At 42.7% G+C, this 22,189-nt stretch overlaps 1 protein-coding gene across 7 annotated transcripts in view; it reads right to left on the reverse strand.

Moving 5' to 3' along the window:
• The window catches only part of ARHGAP10 (Rho GTPase activating protein 10), a 346,158-nt gene that overhangs the window by 115,703 nt on the left and 208,266 nt on the right, over positions 1 to 22,189 (reverse strand). For 6 of the 7 annotated variants that reach the window (XM_070047463.2, XM_070047462.2, XM_070047464.2 and 3 more), the window contains 2 exons: positions 9,115 to 9,189; positions 2,038 to 2,125 (listed from right to left, as the gene is read on the reverse strand). In XM_070047463.2, coding sequence (XP_069903564.1) covers positions 2,038 to 2,125; positions 9,115 to 9,189 — 163 coding nt within the window. The remainder of the gene's footprint in view (positions 1 to 2,037; positions 2,126 to 9,114; positions 9,190 to 22,189) is intronic. The other variant, XM_070047465.2, reaches the window with a different exon arrangement.

Consider the following 22,189-nt stretch of genomic DNA (forward strand, 5'->3'; position numbering starts at 1 on the left):
ACCATTTGAGCTATCATACTGCCTCCCAGGGTCCGCATTAGCAGGAAGTTGGAATCAGGAGCAGAGCAAGGACAAGAATGGGAAATGAGGAGTCTCGATGCTAGGACAAACCCCTTCCCCAAGAAAATGGCTTTAAAGCTACCTCCTACTCCTAAAGCAGTTTCCTCTGCTGGTCAAACTAACAAACAAATCACTACATTTGTGTTGCTCTTGCATTCTTTCCATTATCCACGAACACAGGCTCACTCGGCCACAGCATGACTAATATTTTGGAAGAAACAGTTCTTTGGAGGAAACAGTGGGTCTTGTTGTGCGCACTGCAGCACTGGCCTCAGCCCATGAGATGTCAATAGCACTCTTCCAGCAACCACAACCAAACTCTGCAGACACTGCTCGAGGCAGCAGGGCAAGACCATCCCAGGTTGAGCATCACTGTTTTCCTATCTCAGTAACAGGCACAGCTCTAGCTGCTGGAGACAGCACAATGGGTAAGCTGTACCATGCCTATCTTCATTCCAATCCTAGAAAGGGACTGACAAGATTCGTTTTTACCATAATCTTCATCTAAACCACAGTTTGGCACTATGAGTGGTAATTTGGATGTAAAAACATATATTTACCTTGATCTTACCCCTTTATCTACAAGAGGTAGCACTAAACAGCACTCTGGCCTCAGAATCAGCCCTTAAGGCATTCAGATCTTGCTAAAAAGACCATGAGAGTTTCTCAGGCATGGAAAGCCAAGAACTCTAGCAAAAAATGACCTAAATGAAAGATCTCTGTGAGTGAGATCCCAGCGCAAAGAAAGGGCCATCAAAGAAGGAGGTACCTTTCTCTGAGGGAGGAGAGAACTTCTACTTTGACTATGGCCTTGTCTAAATAAGGTCAGAGTTTGTGATCTCAAGAGGCTTCCATAGCCTTGGCAGCTCACGACAAGTGCCTCGGATGATTACCGACATCATAAATAACAGTGTCAATTGTTAAATCAACAATGGGAATCCTTGTGCACTTACTCTCCATGTTGGATCTCTGTCCTTAATGTGTTGTACTATGTGAATTAACGTTAAAACTAGTATTCAAACAGTACTTTATACTTTGTGTATCTGTGTGGGTGCAAACTGTTGAAATCCTTACTTAGTATACACTAAGTTGCTCTTTTGAATATAAAAATAATTAAAAATGAATCTTAATGAAGAATGGGATGGCAGAGGGAGTAGGAGATGGGATGGTTTCATGTGGGAGGGAGGTTGTGGGGGGAAAAACCGCTATAAACCAAAAGTTGTACTTTTGAAATTTATATTTATTAAATCAAAGTTTAAAAAAAAAGAGAATTCCAAGAAGGAACCAAATTAAGCATAGGAATAAAAATAGTAATAAAAATTAGAATAAAAACAGAAATAAGATTAGCAATAAGAATCACAATAAATATGAGAATGCAAACAGAGACAATAAAAAACAGAAAGCATGCAATTTGCATTATGGTAGTAAATTCACTATAAATGTAAGAATTTGTTAATCATTGACATACTTTGTGTGTCTTCAGTTCTGCATCTTAGCATGTTTAAAACAGCTATGAAAGTTTCCAGAGATTGTGCTTTAATTTAACCATCAGAAGAATTTTTGCAAAACAAATGTAAGTTTGTAGTCAACATCTAAGTATTTGGGGAAATTTATTTTGTTAAATACCTAATTTTTATTTCAAAAAATAATTAAAAATCCTCATTTTCTTCTAAAACACAAATAAAAGACAAAGATTTCAATAAATGGCCTTCATTTTCATTTTTTCATGGTGTTGAATTCCTAAAACTCACATCTACAATAGACTTCTATTTCAAAACAAGTTAATTCCAATTCTGCTCTGTTGCAATTTACTTATCAGCTGATAGCCGTCTACTACTCAACTCACTGCCTGGGACATTATTAGGCGCCTTTTTAATAGGGCTGAACTTGACTATTGATGTTTATACACGCAGTGGGCATCTGTTTGTCTCATATCTGAAGAGTCCATTCTTCCCTCCTTCACGGAGAGGTGCTTACCTCAAATACTGTTTCAAGGCACTGGTTATTGTTTTTACTTCCCAGTCTACAGAATTCTCCAGGTCCAACTCATTGCACGTTTTTGCATCTAGTGAGCATGCAAGAAAGAAAACAATAATTAAAACCGAACATTCAAAGACCCTCTCGACTAGTTCACAAAGCTTCCATTTTTAAATAGCCAAACCACATATATTTAATCATATGGTTTCCTACAAAAACATTATACACAGTTTCTTCATAATGTTGTAAGTCATGCTCTAGTTCTAGACACCTCTAGCACTTTTCAGAAATCAAAGCAAAAGGATAAAGACAAGAATGGGAGTAAGAATTAGACATGGTACAGTAACTCAGCATCCACAGTTGCAATTCACATATAGCTATCATAGTCTTCATTACTATCACTATTATCATCATCATATTTGAGTGAGAGAGCAAAAGTGATAGCACAATCCCATTAGCTGGTTCAATCCCCAAGTTCCCATAAAGGCAGGGCAGGCCAGGGCCAAAGCTGCTAATTCAATCCAGGGCTCCCACATAGGTGCCAGGGGCCCAATTACTTGAGCCATTACTTTTGCCTCCCAGGGTCTGCATTAGCCAGGAAGCTGGAATCCAGAGCCAGAGCGGGGGACCAAACCCAGGCACTCCAGTGTTGAATGTGGGCATCCTAACCAGCATCGTAACCAACCACCAGGCCAAGCAAGCACCTATCCCAGCACTGCTGAAGGTATGCAGCAATGTCAGGTGCTAGTGTGAAGTTTCCCTTGTTTCAACAGTATGTGTTGCTATCACATCGCTTTATGACAGAGGAAACAAAGGCTGGCACCATAAATGGCAAAATGACTCTCAGAATGGCAACAGGTCCACAGGAGAAAGGGTGATAACCTTGGGTCCCCACTTCCGAGTTATGTATTGATTGTATCACCTTCCTAAAGATGAATGCAGGATCAACCACAACAGAACTATGGCACATAAACTGATAAAAGTCAGCATGGGTCATCTCTTACATTAACATGACAACGTATGCACTCATCCAGGAAATATTCATTGGAAGCCTGGGTGAAACTCCTAACAGTCATTCTAAACTAAAATGGTTTTCTGTGACCTAAAGGTGCTACAGGTGCATTGCTTCCACACACCCTTCCAAACAGCAGAGCAGTTCTAAATGAAAGGCAGGCCACACGCAAAACATAAATAAATAAAACAAAAGGAGGTGGGAAGTTAGTAAATTACAGAGAAGAAAAAGTCCAGCCTGCCTGAAATGAAATGGAAGGATGGTAGCAAAGGCAAACACTCTTGAGTGTGGTGGCATCTGGGATCCCTGTGACTCTGGGCCAGGACACTCAGCAGTGGCCTGACAGACAGCGGGAAGGAGGAGGGCAGTGCCAGCATCACAAACCTGGGCCTGAGGCCTGCACTGGCCCAGACCAGGCACGGCACCCCAAGCAATAAGTCTCACACTTACGCAGCTTCAAGTCCTCATCTGCACAAAGCCGATGGTACAAATGCACTCCCAGAAAACTGAGAGCATCACAGCAAACTGAGAGTGTACACAGATTTGCATCAATTATTAGAGAGAGCAGGTTATTACCACAGCTGAGTCACTAAAAAGCAAATGCAGCCGGCGCCGCAGCTCACTAGGCTAATCCTCTGCCTTGTGGCGCCGGCACACTGGGTTCTGTCCCAGTTGCCCCTCTTCCAGGCCAGCTCTCTGCTATGGCCAGGGAGTGCAGTGGAGGATGGCCCAAGTGCTTGGGCCCTGCACCCCATGGGAGACCAGGATAAGTACCTGGCTTCTGCCATCGGATCAGCGCGGTGCGCCAGCCGCAGCGTGCCGGCCGCGGCGGCCATTGGAGGGTGAACCAACGGCAAAGGAAGACCTTTCTTTCTGTCTCTCTCTCTCACTGTCCACTCTGCCTGTCAAAAAAAAAAAAAAAAAAAAAAAAGCAAATGCATTCGGCAGTGGTACCTGCCTGAAGGAAGCAAGTGGTGAATGGGCTATGACAGTTGATACTGAGTCATCAATATAAACGTGCCTGTTTTTCCTATACTCCTATCATGCAAAAGGAAAAAAATCAGAGTTTCATGAAAAGACCCTTTCTCCCTTACTTCAGAATGATGTCTGAATTAAGGTTTAAAAAAAATCGTTTCGGGAGATTTTTTCCTCTCTTACACTGTAGTTGTCTACATAGGGAAGAAAACATCTTGTTAGTATTTCCTTTTTAAAAAGAAAAACCTGTCAAGATGGGACCATGAAGTCATGCTTGCAAAGTTTGAGGCTTGAGCTTGATGAAGGATGGATGACAACTCAATATGGGCCTCAAACTTTTTGAAAATAGAGTGAAACAGGAAGTGATGGTTATTTCACAGGCATAACACCACACATATGAAGTCAATTACTCAAAGGTCTGGAGACATTTTAAAGCCCTTCAACATTTCTTGATTACAGCAACTGACAGCAATATGCAATAAACTACAACAATGGCAATTGACACTGATTACATTTTGATCAGGTCCTACAATTCAGAACTCATTTGTTACTGAGCTTGTCAGACAAGCCACAGATACATTCAAGAAATCAAATTAAACACCCTGATTAAAGATGCAATCCTTTATAACTAGGACTAAATAATTCTGTTCTAAAGGCTTTGCCAACCAATTACTTCTGTAACTGAATATTCTGTCTCTCATTAAATCAATTATTTAAATCTCATTTTAACATACAAGTCAAATAACATTTTCAATCAACCTGCTACCAGCAAATCACCATTTTAAAATCCAAGAGGCTTTTAAAGGAAATCTTGTATTTCCAACTTTTTACCAAAACATCATTCTGTATTTTGAAAATCATATTCTCTCTATGGAAAAATAAGCCACCCTCCTAAATTCATGGGCTAAAAAGCAGCTGTCACATCAGACGCTAATGTGTCTACGTTATTAATCTTCTATTAAATGTTCGCTGTTTCCAAATAACTCAATCATCCCCAGCAGGCCTTTATAATCGGTGGATGTCCTGGGATGAGGCAGACCTCGTGAACAACTTATCTGGAACTCAGATATAAAAGCATTTTTGGTGTCTCCAGTCAGAATATATGTTCTACCATAAACAAGGTAAGACTGCTGCTTCCTTTCTGATCAAGGTGCAAGACCTCATGGATCAGTTAAAAATCTGAACGAATACGCACAGGTACAAAGACTTGACTTTTTATTTGGGTGAATGCTTGCTATCTATAGACCCCTCGATCATTTCTGTGGAACTGGGAAGTGGCAGCTCAGCCTAAGTGCAAAGTGCCATTTCACACAGCTGGTTCTGCTCCCTCCACACTGACCCGGGGCCCACTCTACAGTGCCTGAAGAAGTACGGTGCCTGGATGGGTTTCAAAAATATGCTTTGTAGTCAAAAATCATAATGGCTGTAGTTTACTTTCCCGTCCAATCCACATGACAAAGCTGATCTTTAACAAATAGTTACTATTTTTACAAGAACATTCATGTACATTATTTTTATTTCTTGTTTTTTACAGTACTGTCAAATAAATACCATCATCCAGTCTTTTCAAGTTTAGAAATAACCATCGAAGTGACCAGGCCGTACAAGCTATCACTATTTTCTCTCAGTTCCCAATCCTCTGCTCTGAAGCTCTCATTACAAAGAGAGGAAGAAGGGCCGGCGCCGAGGCTCAACAGGCTAATCCTCTGCCTTGCAGCACCAGCACACCGGGTTCTAGTCCCGGTCGGGGCACCGGATTCTGTCCCGGTTGCTCCTCTTCCAGGCCAGCTCTCTGCTGTGGCCCGGGAGTGCAGTGGAGGATGGCCCAAGTGCTTGGGCCCTGCACCCCATGGGAGACCAGGAGAAGCACCTGGCTCCTGCCTTTGGATCAGCGCCGCGCGCCGGCCACAACAGCCATTTGAGGGTGAACCAACGGCAAAGGAAGACCTTTCTCTCTGTCTCTCTCTCTCACTGTCCACTCTGCCTGTCAAAAAAATAAAAATAAAAAAACAAAGAGGAAGAAGGAAGAGCACACACAACAGTTCTAATCACTCTAGTTCTGATCTGCTCAGAGCCACCGTAATTCATCTTTTATACTCTTACCCGATTTGCCTAAACACTATGAACCCCCTGCAAAAACATCTCATCCTGGTATTTCTGCCTTCTCCAAATGGTGCACAATCCTATTAAAAAAAAATCACAAAACCTTTCATCAGCCTGGCAGGTCCTGTCTTAACGACAGCAAAGGGAAAGTAAAGGAAATGACGTGCAAGTGGAAGGCAGGCAACTAACTGCTCACTTGGGCATTTTTTGTTTGCAGAAACCCAGAAGCTTGGTCCAGAGCAAGGCACAGGCACTGCTGCAAACACAGAGACCCTTGCCTTTCTGCTCCCAAGGTGGAACACGGCCCAGAAGACAAACTCTCACCACCAAGTGGCAAAGGAGCTGCCAACTCCTTCACCAGGCCTGGCCAAGTACCAAGGGGTCACTCTGCCATTGAGAGAGTTCTCTATGGTCAGTGGCCATTGCTACTTCAGGTTGGTGGGACCAAGAGAAGAAGAGGGGGCGGGAGGAGAAGGGAGAGGAAGAAGAAAGGAGAGAGGAAGACAAGGGGGAGGAGAATGGACAGAAACATTTTCCTCTACTTTGATATCAAGTACAAAGGTGAAACACACACCAGGAAAAAAAAGAAATATGCACCAGACTAAACATACATCTAGTATTTAAAGAACACTTAAAATATTTTAAATATACAACATTTTATGCCAAAATACCTATCAAAATCATCTGAAATTAAATAATCAGCTCTCAGGAACTACCGGGAACCAAGTAAATGGCAGCTCTCCTAAAAATATATATAAAGTGGTTTGGAACTTTTTCTCAGATACATAAAAATTAGATCTTTTCATTTCTACAAGAAACATGCATTACAAACAAATTATGCCTTCAAAAATTTCAAACTTGAAATAAACATTACTTTCAGTAATCATCTTCTTCATATACTGGTTTAAAAATACAAAGTTAGAAATGCGGCAGGCACAATTTTTTTTTTCTTCTCTTTAGGATATAACCTTAAAGCAACATAAAGAGTTGGGAAAAGTTGGAGGCAAAGAATATCTATGGTGCAGTATGAGGGTATTTCAAAAAGTTCATGGAAAATAGAATTGAACTGTTTTGGTGCAAAAAACATTTTTAAAATCATGCATAGTTTTTTTTACAATAAGCATTTCCATAAACTTTTGGAAATACTCCCGTAAATTAACTATTTTTCAAAACTCTAAAACCTTTTTGTTGGAAGAAGTATGAAACTATTATCATTTGCACACTTATTCGAGATCAAAGAAAAACAGTTACTTTGTGTAGTCTTCCTAAGTGAATAATTTAATAAGTAACAAATATTCTCTAACTTCTTCTACTTGCATTATTACCAAAAACATCCTATTTCCCTGCCCGTAAACGGAATGAGGTTGGGGCTCACTTGTGTCCTGGACTTGTCTACTCTGAGGCTCATGGCAAGTGAAAGCAGTTTTCCAGGTCATGAATCTTTGTGTGTTCAGGTATTTAAAAACATCTAGTAAGTGAAGGACTATCTTGGGACTCTTCCCACAAGCAGATCAAACTACCACCTGAGTTCAGCAAGGCTGATTTTGTGAGATTAAGAACAAATTTTGAGACAGATTCACACTTGGAGGTGACCACAAAAAACACCCTCGATCAAACCTGCTTTGAACGTGAACAAGAAGATAATAAAAATAATGCCAGGTCCTTCTAACCAATCCACCACCAAAATGTGCCTGCTGGCCCAAATCTCCGGCTCTGATACCGGCAGAGGCTTCCAGTTCTGTTCATTATTACACCATCTTGGAAATGAGAGAAGTGTTTCTAATTTTAAAATTAAGTAAAAACAGATGCTGTCGTCCCATTAAACTCTTCCAGCTGCTACTGAACCACTGGCAACCTGAGTCTATTTAATTTGGAGACCACTAATGGTAAGAAGGAAAATCTGACTGCCAAAACTGCACACCCAAGTTAAACTGGAGAGGCAGAAAATGAAAACAGCTCATGAAAGCCCATGTATTCTTACAAGGCTCTCCAACTGATGACGGGCAATTTTTCCTGTGGTTAATAGCTTAAAAAAAAACAGGTTGCTGCTTATCAAATCCTTAGTTCAAATACAGCCAACAAGCAATCCCATCCATTACACGTCCGCTGATTTTATTCCTCTTGCTTTATGCTTCCTAAAAATGAGTCTTTGCTACAGTGCTTTACAATGCACGGGTTTCAATGCATTCACAGCACACCTGAGGGCACTGTGAATATTAATTAAAATGAGATATCAGATAAATTAACATGTAGCAAGGCCAGAATGACACACTGGTTTGATATGCAGGCCCTAAAGCCTGATGAGTTATCACCACTGCTCCCAAGGCGGCCAGCTCTGGGGAGTGGAGAAGTGGGGCGTCTTACAGGTGGCACTGCACTGCCAGCCGTGTGCAATGCAAAAGCGCTTTGTCATTCTCATAATGTCTGGGGTAATGAAATGAATTCACTTTCTGGCTTCCTCTAGTCTGCGGTGCCAAAGAACACTGTGTTATCAGCACAGATGGAGCATGCATGGATCTGGAGGAGAGCCTGGTGAGAACTACAAACAAGCCACTGTGAATAGCAATGAAGCCCCGAGAATCAGACCCTCGCTGTCAAACCACAGTTTTGAAAGTGCCATAAAAATGAGCGAATCCCAGCGGCCTTGTCCAACCCAATGTTGCTGTCAAGATTCTGGACAGGCAATTTGGTAGCCAGGCAAACCACAGAGCCCTGTGAGAGGCAAGCACAGGGAAGACACTGCCCGTTATCAGCGTTCCTTTTTTTCTCTCAGTTCCTAGTAAGGAAAGAGGTAGTAGGTATCTACGCTGTTGCAAATACTAAACCACTTCTCTGAGCCAACTGTCTCTGCCAGGAGACAACTTCATCTAGGCAGCAGAAAAGTACGGATTCACAAGTATACCATAAGTTACTACAAAATATTAAGTTGTAAAATCAATGCACATAAACAAATAATGCATAGAAAAATGATTAGAAAAGAGGCATACCCATTAACATACTCAGAAGTCTCTGGACCTTTGAACTCACCCCCACAACTCTGTACAATCCTTGGTCATTTATACCTATTGAAAGAGAGAAAATGTTAGCAAAATACAAAAAGACCATATTTAAAGATCAGTTATCAGACATTCGAATTCAGAATCTTTGCTAACTTGCATTCCCAGGATTCCTGTTGATTATAAAAATAACATTTGAAAAAAGCGAATGTTTACTAGCTTGTTTTACCAACTTTGTATTCATGAGTGGCGGCTGGAAAGCAATCTCTCATAAAACAATGTTCCATGTCAAGAAAAACGTAGCAAGTGAACCTTAATGAAATAAGAGAGTCAAGAATCAGGGCTATACTGAAATGTATACCCAGGCAATTTGTAAAGATGTCTCACAAATTTTATCTTTACTGTGTCAACTTGTTGTTTGCATTTTTCTTGAAAAGTTTCAGCTTTAAAAAATAATACACTGATCATGAGTACATAAAAAGAAATCATGGATGATTCCTGAATACCATGGAAACTCACCCAAACACTGTATGTACAATATAAATGCAAAGTTGTTCTAGACTCTCCCTAGTGAGGAGCTCTGAAACTTTGAAGAAAGATCCCTACAAACTCAACAGCAAAATACCAAGTCAATGCATCCTTTCTCTGCAGACACGCAAGACTAAGTGAACCTGAGCACAATAGGAAAATAAAGGCCAGAAAACGCAGTCAGATGCTGAACCGATGTCCTTCTTTGGCTTTGGGGCTGCATAAGCCAATTGAAAAGGACATCTTGGAAGCAGATAGGACACTGGGTGGCAGTAAGGTTATAGAAAAATTAAAATAAAAAAAGTCCCCTTTCTAAGTTGCATACTGTCATTCTTCCTTGCCAAAATCCACACTGCTGCTTTTTTTCTCCATTTTTGCCTTTTACTTGGATTTGCTTTAAGTGGGAGAAAGGGATAGATGAAAGCAATTGTGGCAAAATCTTGCTCACTTGAGGCGATAATGTGTAAGTTCACTATATCAATCTCTGTACTATTTTACACTTAAAAATGTTCATCGTACAAAAATGATTTCCAAAAACGTGATTCATTATCTTGACTTCAAAAGACTTGTGGCTTTCTGGCTGCATGTTTCTTTTCTGCACCAGGAATGCTACAGCCAGTAAGGACACAGGTGGCTGAGGAGGAGGGGAGGCCTCTAGCCTCCAGTGTTTCCACAACAAAAGAACACACAGCAACCAAAGGCCCATGGGATGTGCCCCAGGGGGGTTCACTTTCTCTTCGCCCCCCTGCAGGGAGGGGCACAAAGAATACTAGAGTCAAAAAGAATGGGATGAGTCCAGCTCAGGCACTGCAGAATAAGTGAGGAGACGGCTGTGCATCCATCTCGATGACACAATTGACATGAAGGCCCATGTCTTGTGCCCTGTGCTGTGCTGGCAGAGACAAGACAACACTAACGTACGTTATACATGTTATACCACGTTGAACACGTTAAAACTGCCTCCCTTCCAGTGTTCTTCTTTCTTCTCCTTTTTGCTTTTTTTTTTTACTCCTTACTCATTTTTTTGAAGCTTCTTGAAGTTTCTTAAGTGTCCTATCCTTCCTTGGGTTATGGTCCACATCATGACCACACACACACACACACACACACACACAATCCAGGACCTCAGAATTTAACTGTATAAGGGTATTTCAAAAAGTTCACAGAAAGTGCAAGTTAAAAAATGAGTTTGTGTGGGCGTCTGGTGCAGCAGTTAATATGCCTCTTGGGGATGCCTGCAGCCCATGTTAGAGTGCCTGGGTTCAAGGCTCGGCTACACTTTTAATTCTAGCTTCCTGCTACTGTGCACCCCTGGGAGGTAGCAGGTGATGGCTCAAGTGCTTGGGTCTCTGCCATGCACTTAGGAGACCAAGCTCCTGACTTTGGTCTGCTCCAGTCTAAGCTGTTGTGGGCATTTGTGCAGTGAACTAGCAGATGGGAGATCTGTCCCTCTCTAGCTCTGTCTCTCCTTCTCTTTCAAATAAAAAAAAAAAAAAAGTAAAAACATTTTTCTCTTAGTACAAAAATTTTTCAAAATCTGTAAGTTTTTCCTAATACACATTTTCCATGAATTGAAGACCCCTTGTATCTAGAAATAAGGCCACTGAAGGAAGTAAGTGATTTAAAACAGGGTCATCGAGGTGTGCCCTAATATGTTATGCCTAGCTCCCTTATAAGGCTTGTACACAGACTTGTACAAAAGGAAGACTGCGTGAAGTCACTGGAAGCCCACAGTTGGCTGTAAAACAAAGCCCCTGCCAGGACCTCAATGCTGGACTGCAAGACTTGGAAATTGTAGAAAATGCATTTCTGCTGCTTCTGTGGCTCAGCGTGATGCTCTGCCATGGCACCTCAGCAAGCTGTGCACCCACACTCTCAATTATCTCATTAGCACTCAAAGACCAGAGGAGCGAGTGCTCAGCCTTTCAGTCTCCATAAATCCACGCGGAACACCAGTGCATCACTGCAGCAGCCACACACCTTCCTGATGGGAAGCTCCCCAACTCCTAGTGGGGGGCAAGATGCAGCACCGTCCTGCCACGTTTGGGGGAAAAGCAAAGCAAGAAAGCAAGGTGCCAAAAAAAAAAAAAAAAAAAAAAAAGGCAGGGTGCCAAGAAACACCCCAAGCAGAGCCCGTCTGCACCTTCTCCAGGAGAAAACACCGAGTCTCATCCCTTCCAAGTCCTAGATGTCAGAAGGCCATGTCCAGAGAGTGTAATACGCCAGAGGATTTTTTTTTTTTTTTTTTTTGGAGCACTCCTCTTATTTAAGAAACCTAGAATAATCTGACCTCAGTGTTCGAGCCGAAAGGGCAAGTCATATTCTACAATCAAACAAACGTGCCACTATGGAAAAGTGCCTGAAATACATGGAGAGATGAAATGCGTATATTCTCAGCAATAATCATCACTCTGAGCTGCCGGTAATTACTATCAGATAATTGATCAAGTTCAAATTCATCAACCTGAGAGGAAGAGTTAATTGCTAATGCATAATAAAAGGTGCAGGGGGGAATTAAAGCCACTCAACAGTTTTTCCTTTTTTTAATGCCATTTAAATAAACCTACAAAAGCATCTTGGAAACAGCATGTGAGATACTCAAGTCTTGTAGGATTATGTTTCTTGTCACACTATTCATAAAGGCTCTGGACTAACGCAGTGAGAATTGGAACATGCTTTGTTTCTAGGAATTGCTATGCATTTATACAAAAGAAATCCAAAATATTTAGAGAATGTACACCAAGCAACATGCCAAGTCATCTTACTGGGCTTATATCTTCTCCAGTCTGTCAAATCTCCCTCTGTGCCAAAGCCATCACCCTTTCTAATCACCAAGTATTAGAAATTCATAGTTATCTTTGACTTTTCCCTGTCACTTTCTAAATTCAACAGGTCTGTGTCTACTCTTGATGCAAACTTCAGACCAATCTCTGCCTTCGCAACAGTCTTGAAGTTTATGCACACACATTTATGAAGGAATCCCTACACAGACACACACACAACCATAATCTGTTCTGAACATCATCATGTTTATTTTCTCTTTTTATTTTTCTAACCACTTCTCTTACCTAAGGTTTCTCCATCCCCATGTTAGAGCAAGCCATCATATCAGTGGTTGGCATTGTGGTACCACAGGTGAAGCTAATGTAGGTGCTTCCCTATGATTACACGGCATATTTGTGTACCCTAATCAAAGGCAATTCTTGTTTTACAAAGGAAACCAAGTAAAGCAGTACTCTTTGGGGCCAACATTGTGGAACATCAGGTTAAGCCGCCACCTGCGATGCCAACATCCCATTTGGGCGCTGGTTCAAGTCCCACCTGCTACACCTTCAATTCAGCTCCCTGGTGATGCACCTGTGAAAGCAGCAGAAGATGGCCCAAGTCTTTAGGGCTCTGCTACCCATGTGGGAGACCAGGAAGAAGCTCCTGGTTTCCAATCAGCCCAGGCCCAGGCCCAGCCACTGTGGCCATTTGGGGTATGAATCAGAGGATGGAAGATCTAGCACTCTGTCCTTTCTCTCTCTCTCTCTCTCTCTGTAAACTCTGCCTTTCAAGCAAATAAAATAAACCTTTTAAAAACATAAATAAAGAAAAGCAGTACCTGTCACCCCTACATTCAGAACTCAAGCAACAGCAGCAGTAACTCCTGGCTCTCACACAGAGTATGTTAATGACCCACAAATATAAGCTCTGTACCTAATCCGTAACACTCAGCTTGAGAATTTTACTGAAAACTGGGCAGCACTTTACTGTTCAATAATAATACTCACAATGACTTACAAAATGGAAATATTTCTTTCTGCTAAACAAAACTATTTTTTTTAAAAAAAGGTATGTTTTAATTTCTATTAACTAAGAAAGGAAGAGAGCAGAGAGGCAGGAGAAAAAGAAGAAAGGGAGGAACAAAAGGAAAGGAGAAAGAGAGGAGGAAGAAGAAACAAAGAGACACACAGGAGGCACCAAGCAAAGGAGAAAGGGGATGGGTTAAGAAGGTGCTTCAGGGCCAGCGCTGTGGCATAGTGGGTAAAGGTGCCACCTGCAGTGCTGGCATCCCATATGGGTGCCGGTTGAAGTCCCCCCTGCTCCACTTCCAATCCAGCTCTCTGCTGTGGCCTGAGAAAGCAGTGGAAGATGGCCCAAGTCCTTGGGCCCCTGTACCCATGTGGGAGACCCGGAAAAAGCTCCATGGTCCTAATTGGCAGAGCTCCAGCCATTGTGGCCATCTGGGAATGAACCAGAGGATGGAAGACCTCTCTCTCCCTCTCCCTCCCTCTGTCTTTCAGTCTCTCTGTAACTCTGCCTTCAAATAAATAAATAAGTAATTTTTTTTTTTTTTTGGACAGGCAGAGTTAGTGCGAGAGAGAGACACAGAGAGAAAGTCTTCCTTCCATTGGTTCATCCCCCAAATGGCCACTATGGCCAGCACTGTGCCAATCTGAAGCCAGGAGCCAGATGCTTCTTCCTGGTCTCCCAAGCAGGTGCGGGCGCCCAAGCACTTGGGCCATCCTCCACTGCCCTCCCGGGCCACAGCAGAGAGCTGGACTGGAAGAGGAGCAACCGGGACTAGTACCCGATGCCCCAACCGGGACTAGAACTCGGGGTGCCAGCACCACAGGCAGAGGATTAGCCAGGTGAGCCACAGCACCAGCCAATAAGTAAATTTTTTAAAAAAAGAAAAAAAAGAAGAAGGTGCTTCATGCAAGTTGAGTCTTGGCTGCTGCACTTCCTCTCCAGCTCCCTAGTAATGTGCCTAGGAAAGTAGTGGAAGATGACCCAAGTACTTGGGCCCAGCCACCCATGTAGGAGACCAGAATTCAGTTCCAGGCTTCTGATTCAGCCTGGCCCAGCTCCTGATGGGGCCATTTGGGGAATGAAACAGTGAATGAAAAATCTTTTTTTTTTTTTAAATTTATCTGAAAGGCAGAGTTACAGAGAGGAAGAGGAAGAGAGACAGAGAGAGAGAGAGAAAGGTTTTCCATCCGCTGGTTCACTCCCCAAATAGCAGCAATGGCCAGAGCTGAGCCAGCCAGGGGCCTGGAGCTTCCTCTGGGTCTCTCACATGGGTGCAGGGGCCCAAGGGCTTGGGTCAGTCATCCTCTGCTGCTTTCCTAGGCACATTACCAGGGAGCTGGATTGGAAGTAGAGCAGCTGGGATTTGAACCAGCGCCCATATAGGATGTCGACAATGTAGGCAGTGGCTTTACCCACTACACCATGGTGCCAGCCCCAAGATCTTTCTCTGTCTCTCCTTCTCTCTCTCCCTCTGCCTCTCAAATCAACCAATTTGGAGAGGGGGGCCAAGCCATCATATCAAGTACACATTTTCCAGCCTTCACAAGTGCATGACGCATAAACACACACATGCACCTGTCAGGGCCCCACCTTGTCTACCTGCAGCTGTTGCTGCATATTCAACTTAGAGCAGAATGCCGACTGTCACCCACCAACGACCACGTCCCTGCCATGCTCCGTGAGGATGTTCAGGCTGAAGTGTCCCCTGACAGGAACGTTCTTCCCCTTGTCGTCACAAATGGACTCACCTGTCACATAGTTGCTCATCACATATGTGCCAGGTGCTGTTCCAGCTGCCCAAGACTCAGCACTGAAACCTTGCAAGCCCCACCTTTTCTGTCACCAGCCTGTGGCAACATCTCCCTTTACTAAACAAGTAAGTCCATGCAGTTTAACACTTGATTACACTTTGAAACAAGCCCACGATCTCTTCATCAGAATTCCCCGTAAGACTGAATAGCTGACCTGACACCAGCTTAGTTAAGTCTGGATTTTTGCCACTCAATGTGAATGTTTATTTCACCTTGCTGAAAGGAATTTCCCATACCAAATCTGTAGAGATGTTATTCACAAGTACTTCAAAAAGTTTGTGGAAAATGGAAGTTAAAGATGTTTATTTTAGTGAAAACTTGGAAATCCACGCACATGAATTGTCTTCAGAAGTGTTTGGGAAATGTGTATTATGAAAAAGCATGCATGGATTTCAAAAATTGGGGGCACCTAACTAAATTTATCTTTTTAAAAAGATTTATTTGAGAGAGAAAGAAAAAGACATACACAGATAGCTAAAATGCCTGTAAGTGAGGCTCAGAGCCAGGGGCTGAGAGACAGAAACCCAGCAGTTGCACCAACACCTGCTGTCTGCTGGGTCTGCACTGGCAAAAAGCTAGAACCAGGAGGGAGAGCTGGAATCAAACCCAGGTCCTGCAAAGTGAGATGTAGGCATCTTAGCTACTTGGTCAAATGTCCACTCCTAAATTTATTTCTCAATTCCAATTTTCCATGTTTTTGCAGTACCCTCATACACTATACAGGATATGCCCCATACAATCTTTTTAAATTAAAGATAAAAAGTATGAATTACAAAACACACCTAGCCTTAGAATTTGCAAATAAAGAATCATGGGCCTGTATTATACCTTCCCTCCCCAAACATAGAAACCTTATCCAGAAAAATACAAGGTAACCATTGGTTTTTTAATAGCTTTTATGAAGTCTTGCATATGATGGTTGATTGAGCACAGAATATGTATGCTAGGTTGCCTTGCCTTGAAAATAACTTAGAGCTACAGGATACAGATTTAGGACAAAACAGACATCAAAATTCAGAACTGAAAAACTAAAGTTAAAATAGCCACATTATTGTAACTTTTTCAGGACATAAAGCCTCACAGATAGATTATCATTAATACTTTCTAATTTTAAAGAAGAAGTTATAATATGGTCAAAATGATGACAACCCTGAAGATCTTCTTTTTAGCAAATGATAGGTTCTCATCTGTGCAGAAAAGGGAAGCTTCTCTCCATCACAGAAACGAGCAGCTGACGACAGCTGTCCCTGGGTAACGTGCACAAGGTAAAATCCAAGCTGTCTTCCTTCCCGTCACCTGTCTCCTCCAATCTCCCACAATGCTGTCACAGAGCTCTACCCATCGCTTCCTGAAGGGCCCAGAAGTGGGGACAAGTCAAATTTCATCATCGTCTCTGCCCCACTGTTTCTCCTTAGTGCCTCCCACTCCAGAAACCACCTGCATGGACTTGCAGAAAGCCAGCGGGCACCGGGCAGGTGGGCAAGCAAGAGAGAAAGCAAGATGCTCCGGGGACAATGCCAGAAGCAGATGATGCGAAATTCATGAGGGCTGGCACCTTCACTTCAACAGCTAAGGTGGAATGACTGTGTCTTGCCTGTATTCTGTGGCTATGACAAAACACCACAGGCTGGTCATCTGTAATGCACAGAAATTCTCTTGGTTCCTGGTTCTGGCAGCTGGAAAGTCCAGGAGAGGATGCCTCTTGCTGCATCATCCCATGCTAGAAGGCAGAAGAGCAAGAGAGCACCCAGGCATGTACACACAGGGAGGCGGAGACTCAGCCCTGTATCAAGAGCCCAATCTTGCAACAAACTCACTCCTTCTTAAAGGCCACCTCTTAAAAGCCTTACCACTCAGGGCTGGCACCGTGGCTCACTAGGTTAATCCTCCGCCTGCAGCGCTGGCATCCCATATGGCACCGGGTTCTAGTCTCGGTCGCTCCTCTTCCAGTCCAACTCTCTGCTGTGGCCCGGGAAGGCAGTGGAGGATGGCCCAAGTCTTTGGGCCTCTGCACCCGTGTGGGAGACCAGGAAGAAGCACCTGGCTCCTGGTTTTGGATCGGCGCAGTGCCGGCCGTAGCGGCCATTTGGGGAGTGAACCAAGGGAATGAAGACCTTTCTCTCTGTCTCTCTCTCGCTGTCTATAACTCTAGCTGTGTAAAAAAAAAAAAAAAAAAAACACCTCACCACTCAACACTCTACTGGGGATTGAGGATTAAGTTTCCAACACACAACCTCTGGAGGACACATTAATCCATCATAGGCTGCAAACAGCAAGTAAATATGGTGAAAATGAAGAAAACAAAGTAGCATTGAGATTACAGGAAGCAGAAAGAACAGCTAATTTTTTTTTTGAAAGAAGCAACAGTAAGCAGGAGAAAAAAAGTTGGAAATGCATGCGACCATGCTAGCAATTATGTAACATTTAATTTCCTGTGATTTTCCTAACAATTACTGCATGTTTATTGTCTTTTAGGCACTGAGATAGAATAAAGTGAGATATATGAGATCAACATTAAAATAGAATTAAAATTAAGAAAGCAAGCATGGGCAGGCATTTGGTTTAGAGGTTAAGACTTCAATTAGGATGTCTATAGCTCACATGGGAATGCATGGAGTAGACGGCTGATTCTGGATCCCAAGTCCAGCTTCCTGCTGCTGTGCTATCTAGGAGACAGCAGGTAACAGGGCAAGTACTTGGGTCCCCGCCCCCCATATGTGGGCCCCCATGAATTCCTAGCTTCTTGTTCCTGCCCTGGGCCAGGTCAGAATGTTGAGAGCATTTGGTGAGTGAACCAGCAGATGAGAGCTTGTTCACTCTGTTTCTCTTTGGTTGTCAAATGCATTTATTTTTAAAGCTTATTTGTCTAAAGAGAAAGCAACTTGAGACCATGAAGGGTTTTTTCTGTTTTGTTTTTTCCTTTTTGACTTCAGAGGTAGGTTCTATACCTGATGCTACTATATGCCTCACATGGTCCTCAGCACATAGAATGCATTTAACAGGTGAACTGAATAGATTATTGAATGAAATTAATGAATGATCAAATGAATGATTAATTAGGGAAATATGTAAAGAAAATAAAAGGAAAGGTTCCATATAACTGGCTAAAGGAGGAGGGCTCAAGGTAAAACATCACTTGTTTGTTTTTTAGATTTATTTATTTATTTGAAAGGCAGAATGACAGAGCCATCTTCACTCCCCAAATGGCCACAACAACTGGGGCTGAGCCAGGCTGAAGCCAGAAGCCTGGAACTCCATCTGAGTTTCTCATGTGGGTGGCAGGGATCCAAGCATGAGGGCCATCTTCTGCTGCCTTCCCAGGTGCGTTAGTCAGGGAGCTGGATTGGAAGTGGAGCACTCTGGACTCAAATCAGTGCTCATATGGGATGCCAGCAACTTAGGCTGCAGCTTAACTCATTGCGTCGCAATGCCATCCCCAGAACATAATCACTTTTGATAGTAACAGGCACAAAATTATTTTAAGAGATTTGTAGCTGAATGAGTCTACAAATAAATACAACCAAATCCATTCAGTGCTCATCTAGAAATCAGCAGAATACCTGGCATGGGATGTGGTACTAATATTTGTGAAGTGATGGAATCATGTATTTGCACTTGCGTGTGCTGACAAAGTGGGGGGGTGAAAGGTCTTGAATGCTCACATTCTTACTCAGAGGACTGACATGGGAAGTCTGCAACATTTCACTATTAACATGTGCATAAGCACACACAAACACAAATGCAGGTTCACACAGCCCTCCTAACACAGATAAGACAAATCACTCTATACATGATGCACTGAACAAACACTGGTTCATGGATAGCCAAGTATCAAGTATGTCAATTGTATGTTTCATATAGATCTTAAAATATTAACTAATCTTGACAAATTCTTGAAAATCGAATGAGAAAAAAAACTTGAGTAAAAAGTACTAAAACTGAAATGACCAGAAAAAGTGAAAATACTTAGCAACATGGCTGAGAATGATATGCTATAGACTCAACAAACAGCAACGGAGAAACCCAGGAATGTTATTTCAGGACAAAGGTGTGTTACAAAAGTGTGATAATGTATTCCCTACATATATTTGGAATGAATCCTTGAGAAAAACTACGTGTAAGTGTCTGAATAGTATAGTAACCATTTTCCAGGCTATCTACACATGAGATTTCTCTTCATATACTTGGAAGGTACCCTTCCAAGATACTCAATAATTTTTAACAATTTAAGGTTCTGTCAAAATTTATTTACACTCAACTTCCTTTAAATATAAGCAGACAAAACCAAGAAAGAATTGCACTGTTCCACCAAAGAGACCTATTCACCAACATAAATTCGTAATACTGTATTTACCTAATTTTAAACTTGGTGAGGGGTGAGGGTTGGGGGCAGCACTGTGGCACAGTGGGTTAAAGCTCTGGCTTACAGCACCAGCATCCCATATGGACAACAGTTCAAGTCCCTGCAGCTCCACTTCCAATCCAGTTCCCTGCTAGTGTGCCTGGGAAAGCAGTGAAGAATGGCCCTAGTCCTTGGGTTCCTGCACCCATATGGGAGATCAAGAATAAGCTCCTGGCTCCTGGTTTCAGATCAGCTCATCTCCGCCACTGGGGCCATTTGGGGAGTGAACCAGTAGATGGAAGACCTCTCTTGTCTCTACCTCTCTCTAACTCTTTCAAATAAATAAAATAAGTCTTTAAAAAAAAAAAAGTGGGAGGAAGGGGGAGGTATCTGGCTTAGCAGTTAATATACCCACATCCCATATCATTGCGCCTGGGTCCAAGTCTCAGCTCTCCTCCCAATTCCAGCTTCCTGCTAATGCAACTCCTGAAAAGCAGGAAGTGTTGGCTCCAGCAGATGCATCCTTGACACTCATGTGGAAACCCTGGATTTAGTCCCCAGCTCCCATCTTTGGCCTGGCCCTGTCCTGGCCACTGTGAGCATCAGGGGAATGGGCCAGTAGATGGGAACTTGTATGCACACACGTGCGCTCTCTTCCTCTAAGTTTTAAAAATGTAAAGTTTTCCAAGAAAACTAAATAATTTGTAACACTCATTATGCATTAAATACGGCAAAGATCAGAGATCATTTCTAAGCACAGAGACAATCAATTGTAGGTATATCAAATTAAGAAGCTCCTAAGTTTTATGTATAGCAGCACACTTTTTTGAACTGTTCCAGGAAAACAGGCATAGAGAGGAGGGAGATCCCTTAGTCCTCGTAGCTTTGTGATCTAGTCATCATTTTGTGTGGAAACAATATTTACTGCCACCAAGACAAGGCTGTCTCTCTGGGATCATCAGGAAAGATGTAGTTAATATGGGCCTCCCAAACCTGGCAAAAAACCCTTGTAATTATTGTAACGAACACAGCAGTCACCAACAATGTACCTCAAGCTCTTTTCTCATCACCTCCCCCCACACCACCCCTCCTGGAAGCCACTGATTTACCTTCACTTTAACAGGTTAGTGTGTATTCTCTAGAATTTTACAAGATGGGAACCACAGGTTTTTTTTTTTTCTTCTGATATCAGTCATGACACATAATTACTTTGAAATGTTTTGAAGATGTTTATATGAATGGATGTATTGCTCACTATAATTTCCTATGGATGCCTCATGTCTTTACCCATTCGTCTGTCCATGGGCATTTAGCTTATTTCTAGATTTTGATTGCTGCAAATGAAGCTGCAGCCAATGTGAGGCATAAAAAAGGAGGAAGCTCAAAGAGGCAGAAAACAGCATTTCATCTTCTGGGGCCTTGAGAGCTTTATTTTTTAAAAAAGTACATCCTACGCAGTGGAGGATGGCCCAAGTCCTTGGACCCTGCACCTGCATAGGAGACCAGGAGAAGCACCTGGCTCCTGGCTTCGGATCAGTGCAGTGCGCTGGCCGCAGCACGCCTACCGCAGCAGCCATTGTGGGGTAAACCAATGGAAAAAGGAAGACCTTTCTCTCTGTCTCTCTCTCTCTCATTGTCCACTCTGCCTGTGGGGGAAAAAAAGCCCATCCTAGAAACACAAATGTGTCAAAGTTGTAGAGAGAAAGTATTACAAGTTAACAATAGTGATATCCTGGGAACTTCCAACTCTACCACCTCCCAGCTGTGTGGCCTGGCAAGTAACAATGTCCCTGTGCCTCAGCTTCCTCTCTGCAAACAGAGGCTAAGGATGGAGTGAGGAGGTTGTGAAAATATTTTTTTAAATACTTATTTATTGAAAGTCAGAGTTATGGAGAGAGAGGGAGAGACAGAAAGAGAGAGATCTTTTATCCGGGGAGAGACAGAGAGAGAGAGAGAGAGATCTTCTATCCACTGGTTCACTTCCCAAATGGCCACAATGGCTGGGGCTATACCAGGCTGAAGCCAGGAGCCAGAAGCTTCTTCCAGGTCTGCAACATGGGTGCAGGGGCCCAAGGACTTGGGCTATCTTCTGTTGCTTTCCCAGGGAGCTGGATCCAAAGTGGAGCAGCCGGGACTCAAACTGGCGCCCATATGGTGATCTGGTACTGCAGGCTGCAGTTTAACCTACTGCGTCACAGTGCCAGCCCAAGTCGTGAAAATTAAAGGGGATTCCATTTCTAAAGCATGTGCATGAGCCTCATACATACCAACCATTCATGAAAAGCTTTCACTGTAGCATACAACTCAACTAATTTCAAAATAGCAAGGCACAACACATGTAAGAGTCATCATAACCAAAGCATTTCGCTTACAGCCACTTTGATAAAATAAAGCACATGCTGGGAACAAAGTCAAACTTCATTTAATAAGAGTGACTCATAGAAACTATAAAATTCTTGCTCACCAATGACATTTGCAATTGCTTCCCCTGGATGATAATTATTTGGCCAGCAGACAGGAAAACATTGCAGGGAGCTCCTATCTGCCAGCAACAAACCAACATTTTCTCTTCCTACCAGTCTTGCTGTCA

This window comes from Oryctolagus cuniculus, chromosome 8 (genome assembly GCF_051225735.1).
Source record: "Oryctolagus cuniculus isolate XC-2025 breed Fujian yellow rabbit chromosome 8, ASM5122573v1, whole genome shotgun sequence".
Lineage (NCBI taxonomy): Eukaryota > Metazoa > Chordata > Mammalia > Lagomorpha > Leporidae > Oryctolagus > Oryctolagus cuniculus.